The sequence below is a fragment of the Diadema antillarum genome, unplaced genomic scaffold (assembly GCF_040938485.1).
Source record: "Diadema antillarum isolate AM-2024a unplaced genomic scaffold, OU_Dant_1.0 seq00000532_RagTag, whole genome shotgun sequence".
Classification (NCBI taxonomy): Eukaryota; Metazoa; Echinodermata; class Echinoidea; order Diadematoida; family Diadematidae; genus Diadema; species Diadema antillarum.
The window spans coordinates 1,109,959-1,134,905 of record NW_027271483.1 but is presented as its reverse complement, the minus strand read 5'-3'; the positions used below and the strand labels follow the sequence as shown (position 1 = coordinate 1,134,905).

The 24,947-nt window shown below is 38.4% G+C and overlaps 1 protein-coding gene across 1 annotated transcript in view; it reads left to right on the top strand.

The window, feature by feature from the left end:
* Positions 1-24,049, top strand: part of LOC139734548 (uncharacterized) — a 44,437-nt gene extending 20,388 nt beyond the window's left edge. Inside the window, exons 2-14 of the mRNA XM_071645322.1 lie at positions 1,291-1,418; positions 2,631-2,856; positions 4,831-4,992; positions 6,132-6,242; positions 10,790-10,973; positions 14,100-14,171; positions 15,655-15,726; positions 16,811-16,882; positions 17,416-17,490; positions 19,659-19,733; positions 20,854-20,925; positions 21,531-21,608; positions 22,978-24,049. Coding sequence (XP_071501423.1) covers positions 1,291-1,418; positions 2,631-2,856; positions 4,831-4,992; positions 6,132-6,242; positions 10,790-10,973; positions 14,100-14,171; positions 15,655-15,726; positions 16,811-16,882; positions 17,416-17,490; positions 19,659-19,733; positions 20,854-20,925; positions 21,531-21,608; positions 22,978-24,049 — 2,399 coding nt within the window. The remainder of the gene's footprint in view (positions 1-1,290; positions 1,419-2,630; positions 2,857-4,830; positions 4,993-6,131; positions 6,243-10,789; positions 10,974-14,099; positions 14,172-15,654; positions 15,727-16,810; positions 16,883-17,415; positions 17,491-19,658; positions 19,734-20,853; positions 20,926-21,530; positions 21,609-22,977) is intronic.
* The last annotated feature ends 898 nt before the right edge of the window (positions 24,050-24,947 follow it).

The window sequence follows — 24,947 nt, the reverse complement described above, 5'->3', positions numbered from 1 at the left end:
CAAACGGCATACATTATTTCTACAGTGAGATCAAGTAATATAGAAATTTTTCAGCCACAGGGAGATGCAACGGTTTTTACATCACTCAAGGGGCGCTTATTCATTGTTCGATGTACTCGTGATCTGGTTACTACAATATATAGAAGAGGCCGGTGAATGCTCTTTTGAATCTAAACGAAAAATCATGAAGTCAATATGATTGACGTATGATTTCGATGTAGTTCTACAATACGTTATATTAATGTCGTAGGATTATGACAAGGAAATCAAATCATATATAAGTATATGTATAAATATAAATATATGTATATATTTATACATATCATATACTACGTGTGTGTATGTGTTTCATATGGAATCATTCGCGTACTATATAGAGCGTATGTTTCCTGGTAATTTTTTCATTGTCACAACGTACAATTTGTGTTTTGAATTTATATCGTAGAACATTTTGGTGCACGTCACGAGACCGATACCCTCCAATCATACAGCCATCGAGTCATGCAGCACATGAGTTAAGTCCCGTGTTGTGATGTCGAACTCGGGGGCTGTTTTTACCTATAGTGTCGAACTCATGGGCTGTTTGACTAGTGGGCTGTATGACTCATGGACCTTTTGTTGTTGTTGTTGTTGTTTTTTAATGTCAAACTCGTGGGATGTATGACTCGAGAGTGTCGGTCTCGTCGGATGACCCCGAAAATTAAGTTGCAATAAAATCAAATACTGATTTGGGGAAAAGGTGTATGAGTGCAGTCAAGGGAACAGGGAGCGATGCTGATAAAGTGAACGAATTTTGTTTGTGGCATTGTTACCAAAAATTTGTGAAAGAACTATTAACAAACCATTTTTACTCAGAGGTAATCATACATGCAATCATGCCCAAGAACAAAAGTTTGAGGAAGTGAATGAAATATGCGTAAAGAAAATAATTTAGGCACGCTTTAATAGCTTCAGGTTTTTCGTAACACATCTCGGGGGTGTTTCACGAAGAATTTAAGTCGAACTTAAAATTTAAGATTGACTAAAAATTATGGTATGCTGTGTGTGTCTTCAATGTTGCTCACCTTTCTAATGAAAAAGAAGATTTCGGAGACTTTTTTATATAGCCATTGATAATACTAGATAAAATAGATAACAATGGAATTATTCTGTAAACATTCATGATGGCTTGAAGTGGGTGGTGATTAGGCAAATTAAATTGCAGGGAAACCAGTGGCATAGCATAATTTTTAGTCAATCTTGAATTGAGTTCGACTTCCTGAAACACCCCCATCTTCTCTTCCCCTGAAGGATCCCACGCTCTGGACCTGGTCCGGCATGGCTCTCATTTGATTACTATCGTTTCTCCAAATTTTCCCGACAACTACCCCAATAATGAGGATAGGGAATGGCGGTTTGACATACCGTACGGAAATATGGTAAGATTTTAATGGAATCTGTATTTTTCTTTGAGGTTTTTCTGCTGTATTTTTTCTTTTCGAAATTCTCTTTTCACGTTAATTCTATTGCCATAAGAAGTTTTATTCCTTCCTGTCCGGGAGACTCTCCGGTGATCAGGAGGTCGAAGGTTCGAATCCTGCTCGAGTATGTACGCCCATGATTTTTTATCATGGCTACTGCAAAAACACTGATCAATTCAGTGTTTATTTACGTCAATGTAGGGCAATTTGTCAATCAGTTGCAACAAGTTTTATTCCCTTTTCCATTTGCATTTCCTTTTTCATATTTATGAAATTTGTTCCATTTCTCCGTTTATTCCATCTTGCATTTCTAGATATCTCTTTATATTTCTCCTTCAATTTCTGTTTACATGTTTTATATGTCTACATATATTTCCAAATGTCTATTTGTATCTCTTTTTATATTTGTCGTTTGTATCCCTTTTTTATTTCCGTTTAATGTAAGTAGATGGTTAACTCTTCAAGGATTACTTATTTGCTCTGCACAGGAAAAAAACAAACAAACAAACAAACATCAGAAACATAAGTGACTCTTCTTCTGTAATTAGCACGCGTGCTGGAATTGACGTTTCGTGTCTTAGCGGGAAGTAATGTATAACTAAAATACTCTCCTCTCCTTTTGCTAGAAATGATAAAGTGAAATTTTAAGCCCCACATGAATTTGGACTTCCATATTTATAAATGAGCAATTAAAACATGTTATTTACAAGCAAAACAATCAAAACTATCCAGCTCTTAACCCAACAATAACAAACACCCCAAAACAAAACCTCTATTAAGCGTGTTAAGTGATATTTTAAAGAATGTTTGACATTGTGATAGTCTCGCTTAAAATCCACTTACAGGGTATGCTTGGTTTTATACAATATTTTATCAATATCGTGATTTTGATTACTGTTGCCATTATTACCATCATAATTTTCTTAATCATTATTGCACTAGATGCTACTATTCCAGTACATTATTTGAGAGACAGACTTGAAAGGATTTCGAATGCAAAGTAAACAGAGAAACATCTATCACCGAGCTATTGGTGCTGGTATGATCTTGATCACATCAAAAGTTGGTGATTTAAAATGTATGTGTGCTTTAAATGACAACGACTTAATACAGTATGCGTCCTGTTCTGTTTGCTGATTTGTGTGTGTTTTTTTTTGTGCTCTTCTACAGGCGCTGGTAAACATCTACAATGTTGACATTGAACGAAATTTTGATTCTTTGACTATCACGCACGAATCCTCTTCCGATGATGCCGGCACTTCCGTGTTCTCATTGGCTGGTTCTAACGTGACGTCACTTACTCTGCCAGGTGGCATTGTTTCAGTCCATTTCTGCAGCGACAATATTGTAGGCATGATGGGTTTTGCGCTCGACATCACGTTGCTATCCGAAGGCGGTAGGTTTTGCACACGACACTTCAATGATATGATCGTTAAGACTTACCGAATGTTGTCATTAACTTGTTACGAAATGACTGATTTCGTATTGAAATAGGCCATGCGACAATTGGCGCTCCATACAGCTCGCACCAGCTCGCAGGCTCAGGTCGCACGGTAGGCATTGGATTTACTTGACATTTACTGCCTGTATGAACGTTAGTGATAACCTTTGCCCCATACACATCGTTCAAAGGGATGGTACAGTTTTGGTTGAGATGGGGATTCGGATTCTAACTTTTTGGGAGATAATTACAAACTACTTCATATATGAAATACTAAAGAGCATACGATTCTAAGAGGAATGAAAGTTTATTTGGGTAAAAATCAGTTTTGAAATATCCAAAATCAAAGCATAACAAAGGGGTCGTAATAAAAGGTGGGTCCCACCTTTTATTAAGACCACTTTGTTTCAGTTTACTTTTGATATCTCAGCCATTTAAAAACCGATTTTTCATTAAACGAGACTTTCATTCCGCTTAGAATTGTATGTATTTGCTCTTTAATATTTCAGGACTGGTTTCTAATTATCTCGCAAAAAGTTTAAATCTGAATCTCCACCTCAACTTAAAGTATACTATCTCATATGTATACATATATATTTATATATATATATACATATATATAAATACATATGTATATATAATACGGAACATGATTAAGATTATGGTGTTTTTGTTTTTTTCGGGCAGCCACTTCAAGATTATTGTAATGGAACAATGAACAACGCCATCGCCAAAATATCATGACATCACTACTCTGGAAGCCGAAATGCTATTAATGGCGTTTTTTTGGTGAAGACCTTTTTATCTTAATTGGTTGCCTCGACTCAAGGTCGTACAACCCTGCGAGACTTGGAAAAAAATGATTAACACAAGTATGTCATGACTATCTTTAATCCACTTAACGGCAGCATCGTGTGCGTACCACGGTGACGCGGGTTCTTTTAACCCGATCGAATCACATTTCTCGAGAAGAAATCACACTAACTCAAAATCAGCCCATTTAACATAATTATAAGCTGAATTCGAGTCCAACTGAGCCTTATACACACCGGCAGGGTATAGGCACTATCATTCGCGAGATATGAATTTCTAGTAGAGGCAGTTGTCAAATATTTGGAAGTTGCGTCAGTCACAATAACCTTTAGTATATGGCCTTGATCACAATAACCTTTAGTAAATGTCCTTGATATTGTGAAAGCTTGATACTTATGTCATGCTATTATTCACGATGTATGAACTGCTAGCGGAGGTATTGTCGTGAGATATTCGCCAATTACGGTAGCCACTAGCTTGTCCGTTTTCTTTCTTTTTTTATAGATAACACCGGAGATGACATCGCGAAAACCTGATCATCAAATCCTCCTTAATTGTCTGTTTATTGTCAACTCTACAGTGATAATAGACAGGGGCTAATGATGGCTTATTATGTGTTGTAATCATGGCCGTGTGAAAATTACTGTAACTGTGCGGTATGATACTTTATTATGCTCGCACACAGAGTTTTCTACGTTCACATTGTGGAGATTTAGTAACCATAATAACGCCCGATGCCAGGCCAAAGATGATTGTCTAGGAAAATGGGTACAACTCAACACAAGCAAGCACTACTGTTAAGTAATTAATCAACGTGGGATTAATCAGGCTTCTCATCACGTCGGTCTAGCGAATGTTTCAAGATTTCTTTCAGCTTTGAAATGGATTGCGCCTGGAGAGTTTTCTAAAACCTCCATACAGGTGGTACTTGCTGTAATTTACCGTTAAGTTTCAATTAAGGTCGAATATAAATGAGACATCAATGTTATCATGAAAGTAATGATGAATAATCATTATACACTCATCTATACATGTGTGTGTATCTGTGTTGGTATTATTGTATTGTAAATCTATGATACAAATTCCATACTGATGCCTAAAAAATTGTCTTTGCAGTTGACTGGAATGAAAATGGGAGTGACATCAACTTTATTCGTGACGGGATTCCCGATTTCAGGTGCGCGTCGGGACTGCAGCACATTCGACAGGTGGCGCGCTGCGATCAGGTGATCGATTGCCACGATTTCTCTGACGAGATCGGTTGTGACGGCGTCCGCGGTGAGTGTCTCTTGAGTGGAATTCGGATATACGCGTAGACTTTAGTTTAGCATAGGTAGCTCACAATTAGACTCGCACACAGCAATTGGATTGGAGCAATGGAGTGAGCTACGCTCGCAGCTCCCCGCTGGCGCTGCGCGTGCGTGTCCTCAAATATAGCGAGCTGCCTTTGCAAAAGGCTAGTATACGCGTTTGGAACAGAAGCCATGATATACATGTAATGGAAGTACACTGCAGGGAGTTCGGATTATGAGGGACATTCTGCTTTGTTTGAAATAGAAATGAGTAAGACAGTGTAGTATGGTGGAAAAAGAAAAGGCTCTTGACAGTCAATCGTATGTTCTAAGTGCGAATTCACGTGCTTATTAACCCATGCTGTGCCAGGGATTTTGGACAGTGTGTACAAAGCTATGTGTTTTTTTTTTGTGTCAGTCGTAACAAAGAGAGTTGAATCTTTGGACAAGGTATGATTTCACCTAAGATGTCCCATCTGACCAAGTTGGAGAAATAATTATTTACCCATCAATTCTGAAATGTATAATAACGAAAGGGCTCTCTGGTAGTAGTACAGTGCTGTAATTACGCTGAAAATGCTACCCTGACTTTGAACAGGATGACAATAACTGTTATATCATCCGAAGGCGCTTCCTTTATGAGATATGACCCCTATCAACATTTCAGAGGCTCTCATGCGGAAACAGGAAAACACACACACACACACACAAACAGAGAGAGAGACAACAGACACCACAATAAATCAAATGCCGATTTGTCTTTTTCACATATTATTCGTCCACAATGCAGGAGGAAAGGCTTTCAATAACATCATCCAACAATTTGATTTTGCAGTCTCCTGAAAGGGCAATACGAGCATCTCAAGAAACTAAAGCAGAGTACATTTCTCCCTCCTAAACAGACATTAAATTTAGGAAGAGCCGATTTACAAAACAGGCGATATCTTTGGCCATATTTTGTTTATTAATCTTTTTTTTTACTGTACTTTTTTTTTTGCGGAGAGGATTAGAATAGGTCTTCTGCTTCGACTACCACTCTCCTTAATATTTCAACTAACCATCAAAGATTTTCTCTTGATTCTCATTTTGTTTGTTTTCTTTGATTGTCTTCTTTTGCGTGTAAAGAGTGCGAGGACAATGGTTTCCAGTGTGGAGGGACGGACATTTGCGTCAAGGCGCATGCGCGTTGCGACGGTTGGTTCGACTGCCCTCTACGAGACGATGAGGCCAACTGTGGTAATACTCGGTCGTGTCTCCATCCTATGAGAGAGGATTTAGGGAGATTATTGTCACTTTCATTCTCTGCTGCTGACGCTTTTCAATAAACTTTCCCTAACTCAAAGCAGAATTAAAGGACAAGTCCACCTTCGAAGACATGTCGATTGAGTGAATGCAGCAATATTAGGAGAACACATCATCAGTGAGAGTTTGAAGTTTGAATCCGTTCAAAAGTTATGAATTCTTGAAGTTTCTGCTTAGTCACTGCTGGATGAGAAGACTACTACAGCTTGTGATGTCACATGTGTACAACGATACAGAGAAGATTAACAGAAAATTCAACATAATTATTTTCACTTTTCTTGCATAACAGAAGAACGCTTGACTTGTCTGTTTCAGAAGGCAAGGGCGATGATTATTACCCTAAACATATACGCCAGTGACACGTCGAGGAAATGTGCACTTTTTATGCCTCCGCTACGAAGTGGCCGGAGGCATTATGTTTTCGGGTCGTCCGTCCGTCCGTCCGTCCGTCCGTACGTCCGTACGTCCGTCCGTACGTCCGTCCGTACGTCCGTCCGTACGTCCGTCCGTACGTCCGTCCGTCCCGTTTTGTTTTTGTCGATATCTCAAGAACCGTGTGGTGGTTTTACATCAAACTTGGTATGAGGGTATATCCTTGGGGGATAATACTTTGTGTGGATTTTAGGGTCACAGGGTCAAAGGTCAAAGGTCATAGGTTATTTTGTGAAGAAAAAAAAATTGAAATTTCATGTTTTTCTCCATATCTCGCAAATGGTTCAAGGTATCTTCATGGAACTTAGTATATATGCTTGTACCGGTGGGCAGTGATTATCTAGGGAAGTTGGGGGTCATGGGTCAAAGGTCAGGGGGGTCAAAGGTCAAGGTCAACTCCTCAAAATATCACTACTTTCCTTAAAATGCAATATGCCTGAAGGTTTTTTTTTTTTTTAAACTTGATGTATGGCATGTATTACCCAATATATATTTTTGGGGAAGTTTCTTGCCAAAAGGTCAAAGGTCAAAAGGTAAAAGGTCAAGTGAAAGTGCTAAATTGCACTTTTTCCTCCATATCTCGAAAGTAACTCAAGGTATCATCATGAAACTTACATATTTATGCATGTTCAACCTAACAGTGATTCTCTTTGGAACTGTGAGGTCAAAGGTCAAAGGCCAGGTTTAGATAATGCTATTTTCCCATTTGATACTGAAATTATACTTTTTCTCAATACCTTGAAAATTACTCAATGCATAAACTTATAAAAGGGTCAAAAGTCAAGTAAAAATCATCAGTTCCCCAAATACCTGCACTCTGACGTTTTAATCATTCATCCAATTGAACCTAGTTTTAGGAAAGTGAACTTTCAGCACATTTGTGTCAAACCTGTCATTTTAATATTTTGCCAATTGTATGAAACTGTCATCACACATTGTCAAGACATTGTACTATTGACCTATTAGGAGAACCATGCATTATGGCGGAGGCATATCAGTAGCCGTAGCGATATATCTAGTTCTCAATACCTTGAAAATTACTCAATGCATAAACTTATAAAAGGGTCAAAAGTCAAGTAAAAATCATCAGTTCCCCAAATACCTGCACTCTGAAATTTAATCATTCATCCAATTGAACCTAGTTCTAGGAAAGTGAACATTCAACACATTTGTGTCAAACCTGTCATTTTAATATTTTGCCAATTGTGTGAAACTGTCATCACACATTGTCAAGACATTGTACTATAGACCTATTAGGAGAACCATGTATTATGGCGGAGGCATATCAGTCGCCGTAGCGATATATCTAGTTTCTCTTAAAAAAAATCAAATTTTGTGAAATTCTCTTTATTTTTCCCATGTATCGTTCTACTCATGTAACATCATGCACTGTAGTAGTCTTCTCATCCAGCAGTGACTGCGCAGATACTTTAAAAATTCAACTTTCCGTTCAAGAAACTTTTGAACGGATTCGCTGATTTTCCCCAAAATTTTCATTGATGTGTTCTACGAATATTGCTGCATTCACTCAATCCACATGTATAATGAAGGTGGACTTGTCCTTTAACCAAAGTCAGTAGCCACCCATTAAGGGGAAATCCAATCCAAATATATGAAGAGTTTGTTTGCAAAAACCGATAAGTCCATATTTGCCAAATTGAGATATTTGCGATTAAAGGTCAAGAAAAATAAAGAGAATAATAAGAAAAGTTTTGCTTCTTTTGACCATAACTTCAAAAATACACCTTTTTATGTAGTGACCAATATATCATTTAAAAGGTATTATTTTGTACTTTATGACAGAGATCATACTTCAAAATCTTCAAAAATGAACTTATCGGTTTTTGCAAACAAACCCTTCATATGTTAGTCTGCTAAAGAAAAAACTAAAATGTTACGAGTTCAATGGTAAAGTTTTTGCTGAAATTGGATGAAAAAAATAAGGAAGTTATGACATTTTGAAGTTTTGCTAATTTCTGCAAAGCAATTCTGGTATACAGTGGATATGAATATGCACATTAGTGAGCTAATCATGTCATAACCTCACAATTTTCCGTGGATCGTGTACCAAGAGAACCCCCCCCCCGAAAATTCAATGTTTCTGTCATTGAAGCCTCAAACACGAAGTCATTCCTTGTTGAATAACTTCAGAATAAGACATAAATGATCAGTTATAGATATACCAGAATTTGAGCTTTGTGCGCAATTGCGTTTGAATGAAAAACGGGAAATGTAAAAATTTTATGTACAAACTTTATGGGTAATTGTTAGGGGATGACATGCTAACTTTGCTATTTGCATGTTCATAATATTGACCGTTCAAGAACTGTTTCCTGAAAATTAGCGAAACTTCATATATCATAGCTTCCTTATTTTTCACCCTTTTTCGATCAAAATTTTACCGTTGAACTCATAAAATTTTTCTCTTTCTTATCAGACTAATTTATATTTAGACTAGATTTTCCCTTTAAAGGCGTGAACTTTTCCTCCTCTTTTTACTGATGCCTGTTAAATCTGTAGCTATCTAATTCTCATTCTTACTTTGAGGATTTCTTTCTCTGCATGTTAAAATTCAGGACGGATCAGTCCAGAGTCTTTCTTCCATAATGGATTCTGGATAAGTGAAGTTAGTTCCCGAAAAGCATATTTAAGTCTTGAAAGTGAATTACTGACCCTTCCACGCCTACATGCAGTTTCAGTTGAAAGTATCGAGGGACACGCCGGTATTACAAATCCATTTCGAAAGTATTAGTTTCCTGGGACAAAATGCAAGCGGCTTAATTCGTTTAATAACCGGCAGGCATAAACACAAATAACCCTGAAGACCTTTAAAGTAGACGTTGCTGTAGTTGACTACTATACATTATGACGTCGTCGTGATGATGCCGTCTCACAATGTCATGTCAATCACCAGAATCGAGAACGCGTGCATTATTGGTTTTATCCATCGTCCTGTATATCTAGAATGGCGTTCTTGTCTGTAAAATGGCTTTCTCGTTTTCATTTATTCATTCAGTTATTTTTTCCATCTCCAACAGATCTTGTAAATACAATTTTTTTTTCACATAATATATAATAAGTGCATATATGTCAACATTACAAAATATGATAAATGAAATTTATGGATATACAGATAATAGGGTGAACAAGAAAAAGCACAAAGAACATTCTGAAGCTAAGAAAGTGCAGGAGATGGGAAGGAATGATGAAGAAGCAATGCTTGTAGGGTGCATCCCCCCAAACATAGCAAAACAACTATAAAAATATTTTATCATTAATCTTATACTTGGTACATTAAACTGAATTTACAAAATGACTTACACGAACTACGAATGAAAACCTAACTTACCCTAAACAAGCACCCAGACAAATCCAAACACAGTGTGCTGTACATATCTCAGCACACATGCTCAGCTCCCTAAAATGGAAGAGGGGAGCTAAAGCGTAATGCTTTTGTCATTTTGTAAATGCAGACAGTTTATAAGTTATTTTGATCATGATTCATAATTTGGTAATCTAAGGCCACCTTTCGTCCTATTATGATGGCGTCATCAAGCCCAGAAGACGCCCCTCCTATAAAACAAACAAACAAACAACAAACAAACAAATAAACAAACAAACAACAAACAAACAAACAAGCAAACAAACAAACAGAAAAACACCACCGTGAGAATGTTTTGTTTGTTTGTTTGTTTGTGTTTTTCCAGCCTTTCCTAGTCGACGTGTCCACTAGTACATCTCAGGGTGGGAACGAGGTTATCATTTACTTAATCACTGGAAACACATCCACTCACTAATTCAGCTACAGTTTGGTGTTAAGTGAATAATTATGTGACATATAAAAAGCACAAAAAACATTTTCTCACATGATGACGGAAAACAAGGAAAATACATATGTATTCATGGATTATGATTAGGCCCTACTAATGATTTATTTCAGACTACAGTACAGCTGGTAAGAATTCTCTCGATCACAATTAAGTGTTGACAGAGATGAAACAGCAGGCATAAAATATTAGTTACACAAAAATCCTTGCTTCAACTACCAGGCACGGAGCGGTGTCCAAGGGGCTGCCAGTGCGGAGCTTCCCCGTTTGTCTTCATTCATTGCCCGATCAGCGAACCGTGTCATCAGCAGGATCCGCCGTGGTTGCCGCTGTGGGCGAACTGTACGGAGATATCTAACTGGCGCGAAGAGGACTTCGCATCCCTTTCCACAGGAACCAACATACTGTGAGACACTGTTGAATAGGCTGAAAGAGCCTGGGCTCTTAATTAATTTAAGCTGTAGATTATGTCATCTGCTCGTAATTGTATCGTTGGAAAACGTTATCTAAGACTGGGTTCTTTTCTGTAGTGGCTCCTTCTAATTTCAAACAATTCCACGTCTAGACGGGATTAGGTACATGTAATCAAAGCACGCCTGAGATTGTTGTATAATATACAATAGTTATATTATAGTTATATATTATAGTTCATATCAAAAATGGATTCGGGGCAGATGAGAAAATCAAACAACGTTAAATGGTCTCCACTGGTCATAAAATGATCTTGTACTATAGTGGCATGCTCAACAAAATGTGATATTACGCGAGGCTATACGTAAGATAATACATGTAATATATAAATATATGTACATATATATATTTTTTTTTTGGGGGGGTGGGGGTGGGGGCTGACATGAACAGCAGATGTCTACCGTGGAGTTGGTGGCCTAGTGGCCTAACGATTCGAGCCCTGCCCTCATTTTGTAGGACACCTTGTACACTCCTGGAAAATAATGTCACTATCAAACCTGGATTATTGTGCTTTACAATGGTTATAACGTCCTCAAAAGCCTGCTCGCAAATATTCATGGTTTCCTCAAAACTATGATATGATATGATATGATATGATATGATATAGGCCTATATGATATGATATGATATGATATGATATGATATGACATGATATGATATGATACGATACGATATGATATGATATGATATGATATGATATGATATGATATGACATGACATGATATGATATGATATGATATGATATGATATGATATGATATGATACGATATGATATGATATGATATAGGCCTATATGATATAATATGATATGATATGATATGACATGATATGATATGATATGATATATGATTAAGATATATATGATGTGATATATGATATGATATGACAATCCCTATTCTATTGCAACTGATTGACAAATTGCATTTCATCAACGTACTCCAAACATCGATCATTTAGTGTTTGAATAGAGTTTGAGTAGCCGAATAATAAGTCAACGAAAGATAATTTGTCAAGCAGCTGCGATAAAAACGACTCGACGCAAGAATCACTGATGGTTTGAATACGCTACTTTGATTCTAAGTAGACCCTACGGCCTTTAAACTTCCCTATACAGGAAGCTGGGACTGACGCCTCTGCCAAACTTAAAACCAGGGGCTTTTCAGCACTTGGGAGAAGTTCACAGCATGTAAGTAAACGTTTGACTCGGTGAGGTCGTATCATCTCACCGTGTTTCCGTAAACGGCGCTATATTATCTCCGTCTTCATCCACGCCGAACAGCTCCATAACTTCGCGCGCGTAAGAAGGAATACCCGAAGAGAAAGATTGAACTTCGAAGCATTCAGTAAGAATTCGAAAATAGAGCCGATGGCTGGAGGAAAAAACAAAACAAAGCATGCTTTTCGGCAATCGCATTTTATTTCTGACTTATGCATTTTGTTTGTCGTGATTTGCTCATGGCGGCGCTAATCAATATGGCGAGTTATTGATTTATTTTTATTTGTTTATTCATTTTTACATTATCATTACTATTTTCTAGGGTGGGGGTGGGGAGGGGCTATGTGACTGTCTTATTAGGTACATTATGTTAAACTGGATAACCGCTGGTGACGTTAGACAGATAGATGCCTAGAATTACAAATTTTACAGTGTTTTTTTTTTAAATATTTTTTCATGGAACTATGCACGAAAATTTGTTTGCATTCTGTGTGTGTGTGTGTGTATGTGTGTGTGTGAGTGTGTGTGTGTGTGTGAGTGTGTGTGTGTGTGTGTGTAATTGAATGATGACCGTTTATTTCAAATTATTTCATTTCAATTTTCAGTCATTTTCCAACAAAAGTACAAAGTACAATAAAACATTTACATTGGTTGTTGTTGTTGTTGTGTTGTTTTATTTTTTTTTCCTTAGGGTGTGTTTAAGTACTAGTAACCTGGGGAGTAGTATGAGGGCTATTATGGGGTGCTTGGGGCGTATTTGATTGTTCGTATCGTATCGTGATATTGATGAGGGTATCGTTTGTTTGCGACATGCATTTTTTTTTTTTTGCTGCAAGGGTTGTTCTGTTAATTTGTAAGCAGCAGGGTTAGTGAATTTTGATATGATGTACATGTGTATGTATGATATGGTATAGTGTTATGTTTGATAAGTAGTGTGGTGTGACAGACGAGCATTTGCAATTGTTATGTAATTGTTACAGGTAGTAATGTAAAGAGTAAAGGCTAGGGGGTTGTTGGGTGTCAGGGGTGGGTGATGTTTACATAATATTCAATAGATTAATTTATTTTCATTGCTTTTATTGGGTTTTTTTAGTTATGAGGGGGATGACATATATATTATTTATGTGTATGTTTCAATAAATATTTTACTATATGTATCATAATTTTCAATATATATGTGCATTGGATCCCATGGAGGAACAGGATAATTCTACTAATGAATCTGAAGTGGGCAATCCATCAATTTTGTAATCTTTGATTATTCAGGTATGATTTAAGTTTTCCATGTATTTTCTTAATGTGAAATGGAAAATAGATAAACAAACAAGGAAACATACGAAATCAACGCAGCTCATTTTCTTATAATAACGAAAAGATAGTTTAAGAGAGTTCAGTCATGAAAGTTAAACTGTAAATAACTTGCATCAAGGAAAAGTTGTGGGAAATGGAGGCTTGTAGACTGCAGTCCCCTCGTGAGCAGTTCCAGTAAAGGGAGTAAAGGGCGTTTTCGTTGTTCCGAAGGTTCGCTGTTCCGAAGGTTCGTTATTCCGAAGGTTCGTTAATCCGAAACACAAATTCCCTATACCTAGAGGTTCGTTAATCCGACAATGAAAAAGGGTTCCTTAATCCGAACATTTGTGGCGTTATTCGGAAGGTTCGTTATTCCGAAGATTTGTTAATCCGAAAATGAAATTCGGAATAACGAACCTTCGGAATAATGAATCTTCGGACTGAAGAGCCTTCGGAATAACGAACCTTCGGAATAACGAGCTGTAACCGTGCAGGAGGCCGCTATGACGGGTTTGAATGTCGTTCATGCGTTTTTGTTTCTTTTCCCGATAATAGGGAGCTCACAGGGTGTCAAATTACGCATCTCGAGGCTGGACACTTCGACGGGATGGAGCGTCTAAGAATGCTGTAAGTACAACATCCAACCTAAGTTTATGATAAATTGTGGAGGCGCTGTGGCATAGTGGATAAGACTCCAGACTCCCGGAGGACGCGAGTTCGAATCCCGCCCAGTGCTTACGTCCGTAGACAAGATGTTTTTACCCACCATGTCCCTCTCGATCCAGGTGGATAAATTGGTACGTGGCAACGCAAGGGTAATAATACCAGCAGGGCCCTCTGGTAGAGCAGTGGCAACACTGAAGAGACTACCTTGGATAAATAAGACCTTATTATTATGATTATTATGATTATGATGATGATGATGATTATTATTATTGATATTGTTATTACTATCATTATTATCATTATCATTATTATTATCATTATAATTAATGATATTATTATTATTATAAACAAACACACAAACACCGACACAGACACACAAACACACACACACACACACATACAGAAATAGAAATATTTTCAAAACTTGAGCATGTGCACATATCAATGCTCAATGAATAAACGGATTCATTACACAACTACTGATGATTATATATTATATTTGTACTACATTCTAAGACTATGGTACATGTATAAGTTACACAAGAATTCTTCATCTACCAACTTCTTTATCTATCTAATTGAGTTTTATCTCATTATTACGTAACCAAGGGATTTCGTCAGAATGCGGCCAAATGAAAATAGCGGACAGAGCCCAAGTACATCATAGTATCATACAATGATAACAGTTAAAGGGAATGGCTAGTAACTGATCAGTGGGAATGCTGGGGGATGATTGTTCCAATCCTTGTGGGATTCATTTAAGAGTGCATTATATATCTATTGTTGTGTGAAAATTATTTGCTTCAGCATGGTCTCATATTCAAGTAATGTGTAGTTTAATGTGTAGTTCAATGTTTCCAGGTTAGCATGCCTGTACAGTGTCGTTAACAGGCTAAAATGGAAACATTGAACTGCACATTACTTGAATATGAGACAATTCTGAAGCAAATCATTTTCACACAACAATAGATATATAATGTACTCTTAAATGAATCCTATAATCATCCCCAAGCATTCCCACTAATCAGATTACTAGCCATCCCCTTTAAGCCCATTAAAAGGAGAATATACCAGCACAAGGAATGTATGCTATCGAACTCACCTCACTTTCATAGCATTGTACAATATAAGGGCATGATCAATTTGCTAGTGATAATAAATAGCAGAATATTCATGAACATGCTAAGTATGGACCAGTAGCAGGCTACGATAAAAAAAAAACAAACAAAAAAAAACAACAACAAACTAATACCACGTGCCTAGTGGCGAGATTTATTTATACTCATGTGGTCTAAGTTTATGAGACCCTACCAGAAATGTGACGATCCACATACAATAATGGCTGCATTTTGAAAAAAGAAAGAAATGAGGCTGTATATTATGATCATTTGGACTATGAATGTACAACGCTCACCGTTTTGTTTTTCTCTGATTTATACTGCAGAAGATTATCCTATAACGGCCTCACCTATTTGCTGAATGGAACGTTCCGAGGACTCTACTACCTTCAGCTGTTGTAAGTATAACTAATGCTTCCTTCATTTATGGCTTCAATTTTCCTCGGATCCTCTCTGTTTCCATGGACACAAGTGTTCATGATTCATAAGTATCTGCGAAAGGCCTTTATTGTTTGATACAAAGGTATCAGAAAATGTCACATTTTATTCCTGAAATTTGTGAGGGGGGGGGGGGCTCAGCACAAACTCTGCTGACAGATTTCAAAGGGGAGACTACTTTTTCACCGTGCGAAAATTGCACGTGTTTTCTGCATCTACTGAAACAAATAACGAAGTCTCCTACTTAAAAGAAAGCGTGACGAGTTTCCAACATCGCCAGGGTGTGTTTGTAGATGGATTGACCACGATCGACCAATACTAAAAAGTTCTTACCAAGCTGGTTTTAATTCTTATCTAACCAATGCAGCCTAGATAGCATCACGACCAGGTAATATTGCTGTCACTGCTCTCTCCTTTTATGACTATTCATGAGGCAGGTTCAAGAAAGCAACCAATGGCAAACGCATATCCATGTCATGTGACCGTGCGTTGATTTCGTAAACATGCACATGGTAGGAAAAAAACCCGCTGAAACAACTGTTCGTTCGTTTGTTTGTTTTTTTTTTTAAATTAACCATCTGAGAAAAAAAGTAATGACTGGATAGCTCGTATCTAACTGAATTAGCTGGTCTTCATGTGGTCCAGTTGGACGTGAGGCGGACCACTTTACCGGGTTACGTTTGCGACGAATGACGCGGAACTTTTATGTGCATGACTTGTGACTCTCTCGCACACGGGACCTCTATTTTATGCCCTATAATGGATATCCGAGGGACAGAGTGTTTTGTCCCTTTCTATAAGTGGACGGTGTGCTTAGACTCATCATTGCTCAGCTAGACTCGGGAATCGAACCCGGGTCCCTCTGGATCTGGAGCCAGACGCGCTATACCGACTGAACCAAATCACCGCCCACCGTACTTTTCAGATAGCGAAAATAATGATGACAGCAATATCAACAATGATGTTTTTGTGGCTGTGTAACCATCTTAAAGTTAATCACTTGTACATCAGCCCTGCCTTTTGTCTTTATTCTTTCCAACACAGGTGGCTAGAAAATAATGACATATTCAGGATCGACGAAGGCATTTTCACAGATCTCAGGAGCCTCTACTTTATGTAAGACAATCATACAATGTGCATGCCTAACAAAGGACGTCAATTCGTATTCCTCGCACTTCCTCTCATTCTCAGAATCTATCTTTTGTTCGCTTTATCTTCAGATTTTGCAATTGTCTCTTCTAATAATGGTTCAAAATCTCTCTCTAAAAAAGAATGAAATAGTCACAATCATTGAGAGATGGCGCTGAAATTACAATGACCGCGTGAAAAATTGCATGTTTCTGAAAAAGAGTCTGTCTTTTCAAATTTATATAGGTCTACAAGTATGGATTCAACCCTTCAGATTCCATTCATCAGCTATAACAACGTAGGATTAATAATTACGATATTGCGCAACGTTACGCAAATCACCAACGCTCTCTCACGAAGTAGATAGTTGTGCTTTTATACGGATAAACCTCTCGAAAAGACAATGCCGCTACAATGAAGAAGAAAGATGGGCATCCTCGTAATTGATTCTGAAGTACTCGGTCAACAAAGAGAGCGTCTTCTCATCATTTAGTGTTGTTGGTTTGTTTCACATTGACTAGAGACTTTGAATGGAATCCGGTAACAGACTTCAGGGATGGAGAGTTCGCTGACCTCGGTAACTCCCTGGAGCGTCTGTAAGTGATCTTTTAGTTGGTGTTGTTGTCGATGGTGTTAATTAAGCTGCATTTACACCAAATCTGGAACGGGTCACGGGAAGGGGTTTTTGCTACTGTGCGCCAAAAGGAAACATGTCGGATTCCGTTAAAAAAAGAGTCAGTTCAGTAATTCGGTATAAAATCACCCAAAATGTTATTCTTATGTCAAAATCAAGAGCAACAAAATCAATAGTAGAAGATTAATTTTGTAATAAAATTATTAGTGGGGAAGTGATATTGATTTGTAACAGAACCAGACATGGTTCCTTTTGGCGTACCATAGCAAAAACCCGGTCCATTGCCCGTACCGCCCTCGGTGTAAACGGGCCTTTAGCGTTTACGTCATGTTTCATTCTGATCGAATAATGTAGGCCTACATGATATGCTAAAAGATTCCTTACGATTCATTCTAGAGCTGTGGTTTCGTGCTTTTATTCTTTGGGATATCTCAAGATACTTTCTCTTTCTTGTAACTGATTTAATTTTCCCCCTATGTCGGTCCTTGGTCTACTTAAAGGTACATCCCGCTGTCACGTGATGGTCTTTAAGATGTATTTTTCTGATCAGAAACGTTTTGGTACCTCAAAAGTTTCCCTGAATTTCCTTGTCTTTGTTTGTGTTTCAGGTTAAAGTACCTTTCGTATAACTAACACTGTGAGACTTACTCGCCCCAAAGTGCTCTCCATGTCGTAGTAATCATGCAATTAACTGCCACCAGCAGCCCCATACGCATAGCGTAATGGGGCTTCGCATTGTAGCATTCAGAATCATGGCATATTTAGTATCGCGGGTAAATATCAACTTAAAATCCAAAAATTTCTTCAATTTGAAGACTTACCAATTAAGTTGAAGTATTGAAAACAGGCTTCGGGCAACGTTTGGTTCTGCCAATAGTCCCTTTCTGTTCGAATTGATGACTGAATGTGACTCGGTCGAGAGGACCTTGGGAGAGCTACATACACTGAATACTACGGCCAGCGCATGCGCACACATCACATGAGCACAAATTTCAAATCCATGAACGGATAAGATGTTTGTGTGCGCATGCGCTGGCCGTCAATTCAGTGTAGCTCTCCCAATTAGGTCCTCTCGACCGAGTCACATTCAGTCATCAATTCCAACAGAAAAGGACTATTGGCAAAACCAAACGTTGCCCGAAGCCTGTTTTCAATACTTCAACTTAGCTGGTAAGTCTTCAAATTGAAGAAATTTATGGAGTTTTAGTTGATATTTATCCGCGATACTAAATCTGTCATGATCCTGAATGCTACAATGCGAAGCCCCATTTAGCTATGCGTATGGGGCTGCTGGTCACAGTTAGCTATGCGTATGGGGCTGCACGCTGCTGCTGGTCGCAGTTATCATGCAATAATGGTTTCGTACAATACGTGTACTACCTCGCCGCCGTACGGCGGCGGCTCTGGTACGAAACCATTATTGCATGATTACTAAGACATGAGAGCACTTTGGGGCGAGTAAGTCTCACAGTGTTAGTTATATGAAAGGTACTTTAACCTGAAACACAAACTAAGACAAGGAAATTCAGGGAAACTTTTGAGGTACCAAAACTTTATATCATCTTTTAAGCAGGCTTCTCAGCAGGGACACTGCCTAGGGCGTTCCAATGAATGATAGACCTGTAGGCCTCAGTAGTAGTGTTAATTAAAGGACCGTATCCAATGACCAAGAGATAGTTGGCTTCTACGAAATGCGGTAGGTTCATTGTGAGCATCACTTATCTGATAGATAAGCAAACACTTCGGGTTTCACTCAGTGCAAAAAAAAAAAGAAAAAAAAAAGAAGAAGAGGAAAATAATCGCTGTTCGGTCGTAATCACGGTGTAATAACTTGGGGATCTGATCGAATTTCTACTTCGTTCAACCGAGTTTGAAGCAGTACTTTCCTAAGCACAGGTTCTAGGATACTTACCCTCTGGAAATTTACGTCAGTCCCTTCCCCTGACCCTATAACTCTAATCCTAATCCAAACTCTAAACCTAAACGTAACCCTTACCCTAATCTTTACTCTGACCCTGTCACTAGCCAGTTTTTAGCCGCGGGTAATTGTCCTGATACTGTTTTATCGATGTTCGTTGTACCATAATTGTCAGGAATATTCTTATTCTATACTCCCCCGTTTTTTAAAAGGATTCTGACTCGCACCAACCTCACCGCCCTAAGACCAGAAATGTTCGCTGGGATCGCCAAGAAGCTAGTGCGGCTGTAAGTTGAGCATTGATACTCAGGATGATTTCTACAGCAAGACTGGATCAACACCTTATATCGAGCCCCTTGACACCCCCACCCCCACCCCGAGCCGTAGACCCTATATTTTCTCTTGATCGACGCACTGTTCTTTTTTTAAAGTTTTCGTTCTCACTCTCCATTCAATTCAATTTTATTTCTGCATTCCGTTGTCGATACAAGCTAGCAAAAAGTCAGCATGTTTTACAAAATTGATATACAAATAAATTTGACATATTACATAAGGAAACGTTTTGTATAAACTTAACATATAAAGAAAACTTATGAAAAGCTTGCTTCCAAAAGGCGCTAAATCCATGCATCATTTTTCAATGGATTTAGCGCCTTTTTGGAAGCAAGCTCTTCATATAATGTGAACTTGATGCGCACAAAAAGAGGAATCACTAAGAGTAAAGTCTCTGATAAAACGACTGAAATGGCGAGGCATTCTTTATTAAAGCAAGGCTTGATGGCCCCGGGTAATCAAACAAACAAAACGAAAGGATAGAAAAGGGCAACACCTTTCAACCGTGGAAACATTACACAAATACAATACTTCACGTGCGAGTTTCTTCACTTTGTCTCCTCTACAAATTAGATTTGTTAGCAAATTTAATTTGTAGAGGGAGACAAAGTGAAGAAACTCGCACCTGAACCTTCACCCCTCTGAATAATATCTTTCTTTCATCTAATACAATACTTAGTCTACCGATTGGGTATTTCAAATTTTGAAGAAACGATTGTAAGTAACATGAAACGTTGTTGTTCTTAGTTCTTAATTTTTTAGCATAGTCCACTCTAACTGTAACTGAACCGTCTGTGTATAAATCAAAAATAAAACTCGTTAGACACATCATTGTGTGCTGCGGGAAACATTGAGCACCTCTCCTCACACTTGAGCTGGATGTTTTATGTCTATATTAGAATTGCAGTATTTCGGAAGCAAATGGTAAAATAGAAGAAACTAGCAATCAGCTTGTCTTAGGGTTGTGATATTTGGAAAGAAGATAAGAAAATCATTTTAGATGTTCTTGAAAAGAAAAATAAGATCGTCTGATGATTCTGTCTTTGCTTTATTTGTTTTCTTGTGTGTCTGCAGCAACCTCCAGAACAGTACTGTTCACAAATTTGAACCGGGAACTTTCTCCAACATGACACTGCTAGAAGACCTGTAAGTTATGCGCGTTTCAGTTTCAGCGATGATAAGATTGTCGAATTTCTTTTTAATATGTTCACAAGTTATCACTTGTGTCTTTGCTCTCGATGGTGGTGGGGAAATGGAAACCTAGAATTGCTTCATTGCGTAATTCGAAGCAGCAAGTTGCAATTATGAATAAGAGTAGCAACTATTTCAACCCCATTACCTGTAAACATTCGGCATGGGTATGACACGCCCATGTCTGTTTTCTTCTGTGTGATTATGATCTACAATGTATTTTAAGATGAACGTCATTCTTGTTTTGTTTTGTTTGTACCATTATCTTTATCTTATCAAAATCATCAAATCATGCAACAAGATTGCTAAAAAGTTGCACGGAGTCATTTCATTCACATTATTTAAAGTGCAATCCCATTACTCCACTTAATTTGACTTTAATGAATATAGTTTATTATTTACATGAATATTGAACATTAGACGAACAGGATGATAGCAATTTTGTAAAAATTATAAATTATATTATGCAAAGATTCAGAAATAGTGATGATGTCACCATTTCAAACCATATTATTCTTCCAAGGATTTGTAAAAAAGATTTGTTTGATTCTTTGTTCTAGAATTCTGTCATCAGTGGCGACCACGCCCACGCAACTTTACCCTGGGGTGTTTGATGGGCTCGATAGTCTGAAAGCTATGTAAGTTTGCCCACTAACTGCCAGATCTCTGAAGTCTTAAAGGGGAAATCCACCCCAAAAATTTAATATGAATTCAAAAGAAATAGGAAAATATTCCCTACAGAACGATGCAAAAAATAATGACAAAAATCGGATAAGAAATCAGAAAGATATGACATTTTGAAATTTCACATGTCTTATTATGTAAAACATGTCTCGACCAGTCTTGGAATATTCAAATCAGCAAGTCAACGATGTCATGCTCTCACAATTTCTTATTCATTTCATATACAGAAATGACAAAAATCTCATATTTCAATTGTACAAATATAACGCTTGTCTTAAAAACCACCCCAAAATAAAAAAAGAACAAATGTTAACTCTAATATATCTTGGTATGGGAACATGCGTTCACTTGTAGCAGCTAAAAATAACATTTTTCCGAATCTAGATATATAGCATACATGAAATTTTGTGAGGGTATGACATCATCAACTTTCTCATTTGAATTTTCATAAGGACTCGTCAGGAAATGTTTTCTGAAAAAAATGTGAAGTTTAAAATTATCTTCCTTATTTCTCATCCGATTTTTATCATTTTTGCATCATTCTGTAGGGAATATTTTTCTCTTTCTTTTGAAATTTGTTTATTTTTGGGGTTGATTTCTTCTTTAAGAGGTATCTCACTGAGAGAACACTAAAGTGTTTTCGAACGAGAGAGGTGACAGATCCCTCTTTCGTCAGGGGTCATAAACAGTTGCAAACAAGTTCGTAAAACAATGTTCATGTCGTAAAGCAATTTCAAACATATTCAAACTTTCTTTGCGTCATAGGAAATTAAAAGAAAGTGTTTGCGACAATGAGAACTGTTTGCGAATGTGATTGCAACTGCTTGTGAACCATGACGATACCTATTCGCTACACCCGCAAACTTTCGTCACCACGCATTTGTAGATTTTTTTTAACGTATAGTACCAAGTAGTATTATCCTTACTTAATGAGAAGAGAAACAAATAGAAGAATATGAGGTAAGTGGAAGGGGAGTATTCTTTTGCTGAAAAGTTAGTGCAAAGGAGTGGAAGTAATGCGATAAAAGAAGTGGACAAATAGAAAGGCTGTATGAGTGTGCGTATTTGTGTTTGGCTGTGTGCGCGTCTGTGTGTAAAAGAGAATTCAAGCATAGGTTAAAGTTAATAAAAATCTTCAGGAGGAGGGTTTTTTCGGCAGTAACAAAGTTATTTTTTGCTAAAATATACTTATTTATGTTATGTACATGTATCATGATTATGTATAATAATGTTAATCACTGTTTTCATACGGTATAGTAACAGCTAGGCCACTCTTTTGAGACGTTGAGAGTATGATAATGTTACGTTGTCTGCCTGTAATAGGTATACTAACGATCCACGGCTGTGCTGCGTGGCTCCGGATCATGCCGAATGCATCGTGGAGATACCGCCACATCCGCTCTTCACGTGTCGTCGAACTTTCCTCCAAAACACCACCATCAAGATCTTCATCTTCATCCTCGCCATCAGCGCGTTGGTAGGCAACAGTCTGGTGATCATCAAGAGGCTTCGGACGGAGGTATCTAGCGACGTCGCTCGCGTCCAGTCAATTCTCATCACAAATCTGGCCGCATCAGATTTGCTCATGGGCCTGTACATGCTGCTCCTAGCCATCATGGATATATACATCGGGGAGTCGTACTTCTGGGAGGGGAGAGCGCAGGAGTGGAGGTCTAGCACCCCCTGCCAAGTTTTGGGGTTTATGTCAGTTGTCAGCAGCGAGACCTCTGTGTTCCTCCTCACCCTGATCAGCATCGACCGCTTCATCTGCATCATGTTTCCCTTCAGCACCAAGCGCCTCGGGCCAACAAGCTGCCGCATCGTCGTCAGTTTCATCTGGTTCCTCGCTCTGTTGATAGGCGCCGCCAGCATCCTCCTCACCATCTTCGATCCCGACTCCTACAACCTCAGCGACGTCTGCGTCGGCCTGCCCTTCATCCGCAAGTTCATCAACCCCGAGTTGCAGCCGGACGATCGAGCCCTCAACTCGTACAATCTGGCCCTCTACCAGATCGCGACCACGTCCTCGATCTCCACCTGGCGTTTCTCCATCGTCCTCTTCCTCGGCATCAACTTCTTCAGTTTCTGCCTGATTGCCCTCTGCTACATTCTCATCTTCATCAAGGTGCGCTTCGTGCGCACCGAGGTCGGCAAGCGCACCAACAAGTCGGCAGGGGAGGTCAAGATGGCCATCCGGATGTTCCTCATCGTCGGCACCGACTTCTTCTGCTGGATGCCCATCATCGTCCTCGGGATGCTGGTGCAAACCTCCGGCATCACCGTGACGCCCGACGTCTACGCCTGGCTCGTGGTCTTCGTGCTGCCCATCAACTCGTCCCTCAACCCGTACATCTACACCATCATTTACATGATATCCAACAAGGAGAATAAGTAACCTTTACCACTGTACAGCAATGTTCAGGGTTAAAGGGATCGCATAGTTTTGGTTGAGACCTAACTTCAGGTTTCTAACATTTTTTGGTGAGATAGTGAGAAACCTCTTGTGAAATATGAAAGAGCCTGTAATTTCCCAGAGGAATTTAAAATGAAAATTGGTTCTAAAATGGCTGAGATATACCCAAAACAGAGTGATCCGAATAAAAGGTGGGACACACCTTTCATTACAATGGGTTTGTTTTACTTTGTTTTCTGATGTCTCAGCAATTCCAAAACCGATTTTCATCAAACAAACTTTGAATTTCTCTCAGAATGGTATGCTCTGTGCTATTTCATAAAGTAGTTTCTGGTATCTCACAAAAGGTTAAAAGCCCAATCCTCACCTCAACTAATATCCTCCCTTTCAGGATAAAAGCGTATGCAAAGTACTTGTAAAAGAGTCAGTAATCTAGTAGGGTTAGGAAAAGATTGCATCAATTTGTGGCTTTCACTTGTTATTGCTCTGCTCTGCACCAAGGCGATAATTATCTGATTCGTTTGGCAGCTGTGGTCTTTTTTTGAAAAGTTTTTTTTAAGTGTTTCTGTCTCTTCACAGCTGTATTCCTATTCAGTGTTTTTGTTTAAGTATTTCTGTCCCTTCACTTTTCCTCTTCCTCCTCCTCTCTCTCTCAGACCTCTCCTCTTCTCATTCTCTGTTCTCTTTTTTTTTTTCTAGGTGGAATAAAACACAGATGGGGAATCACTTGAATGACTGAATAACAAGCTTTATTCAGATGACGATTTTGTTTGTTTTCCTTCATGTTTATCAGCAGGAAAACATGAAAAACTGACGAAAAAATTGATATGAGTCAGACGCGTCACCAAGTCCCCATGGGGGCGCTATTTCTTATGTGGCG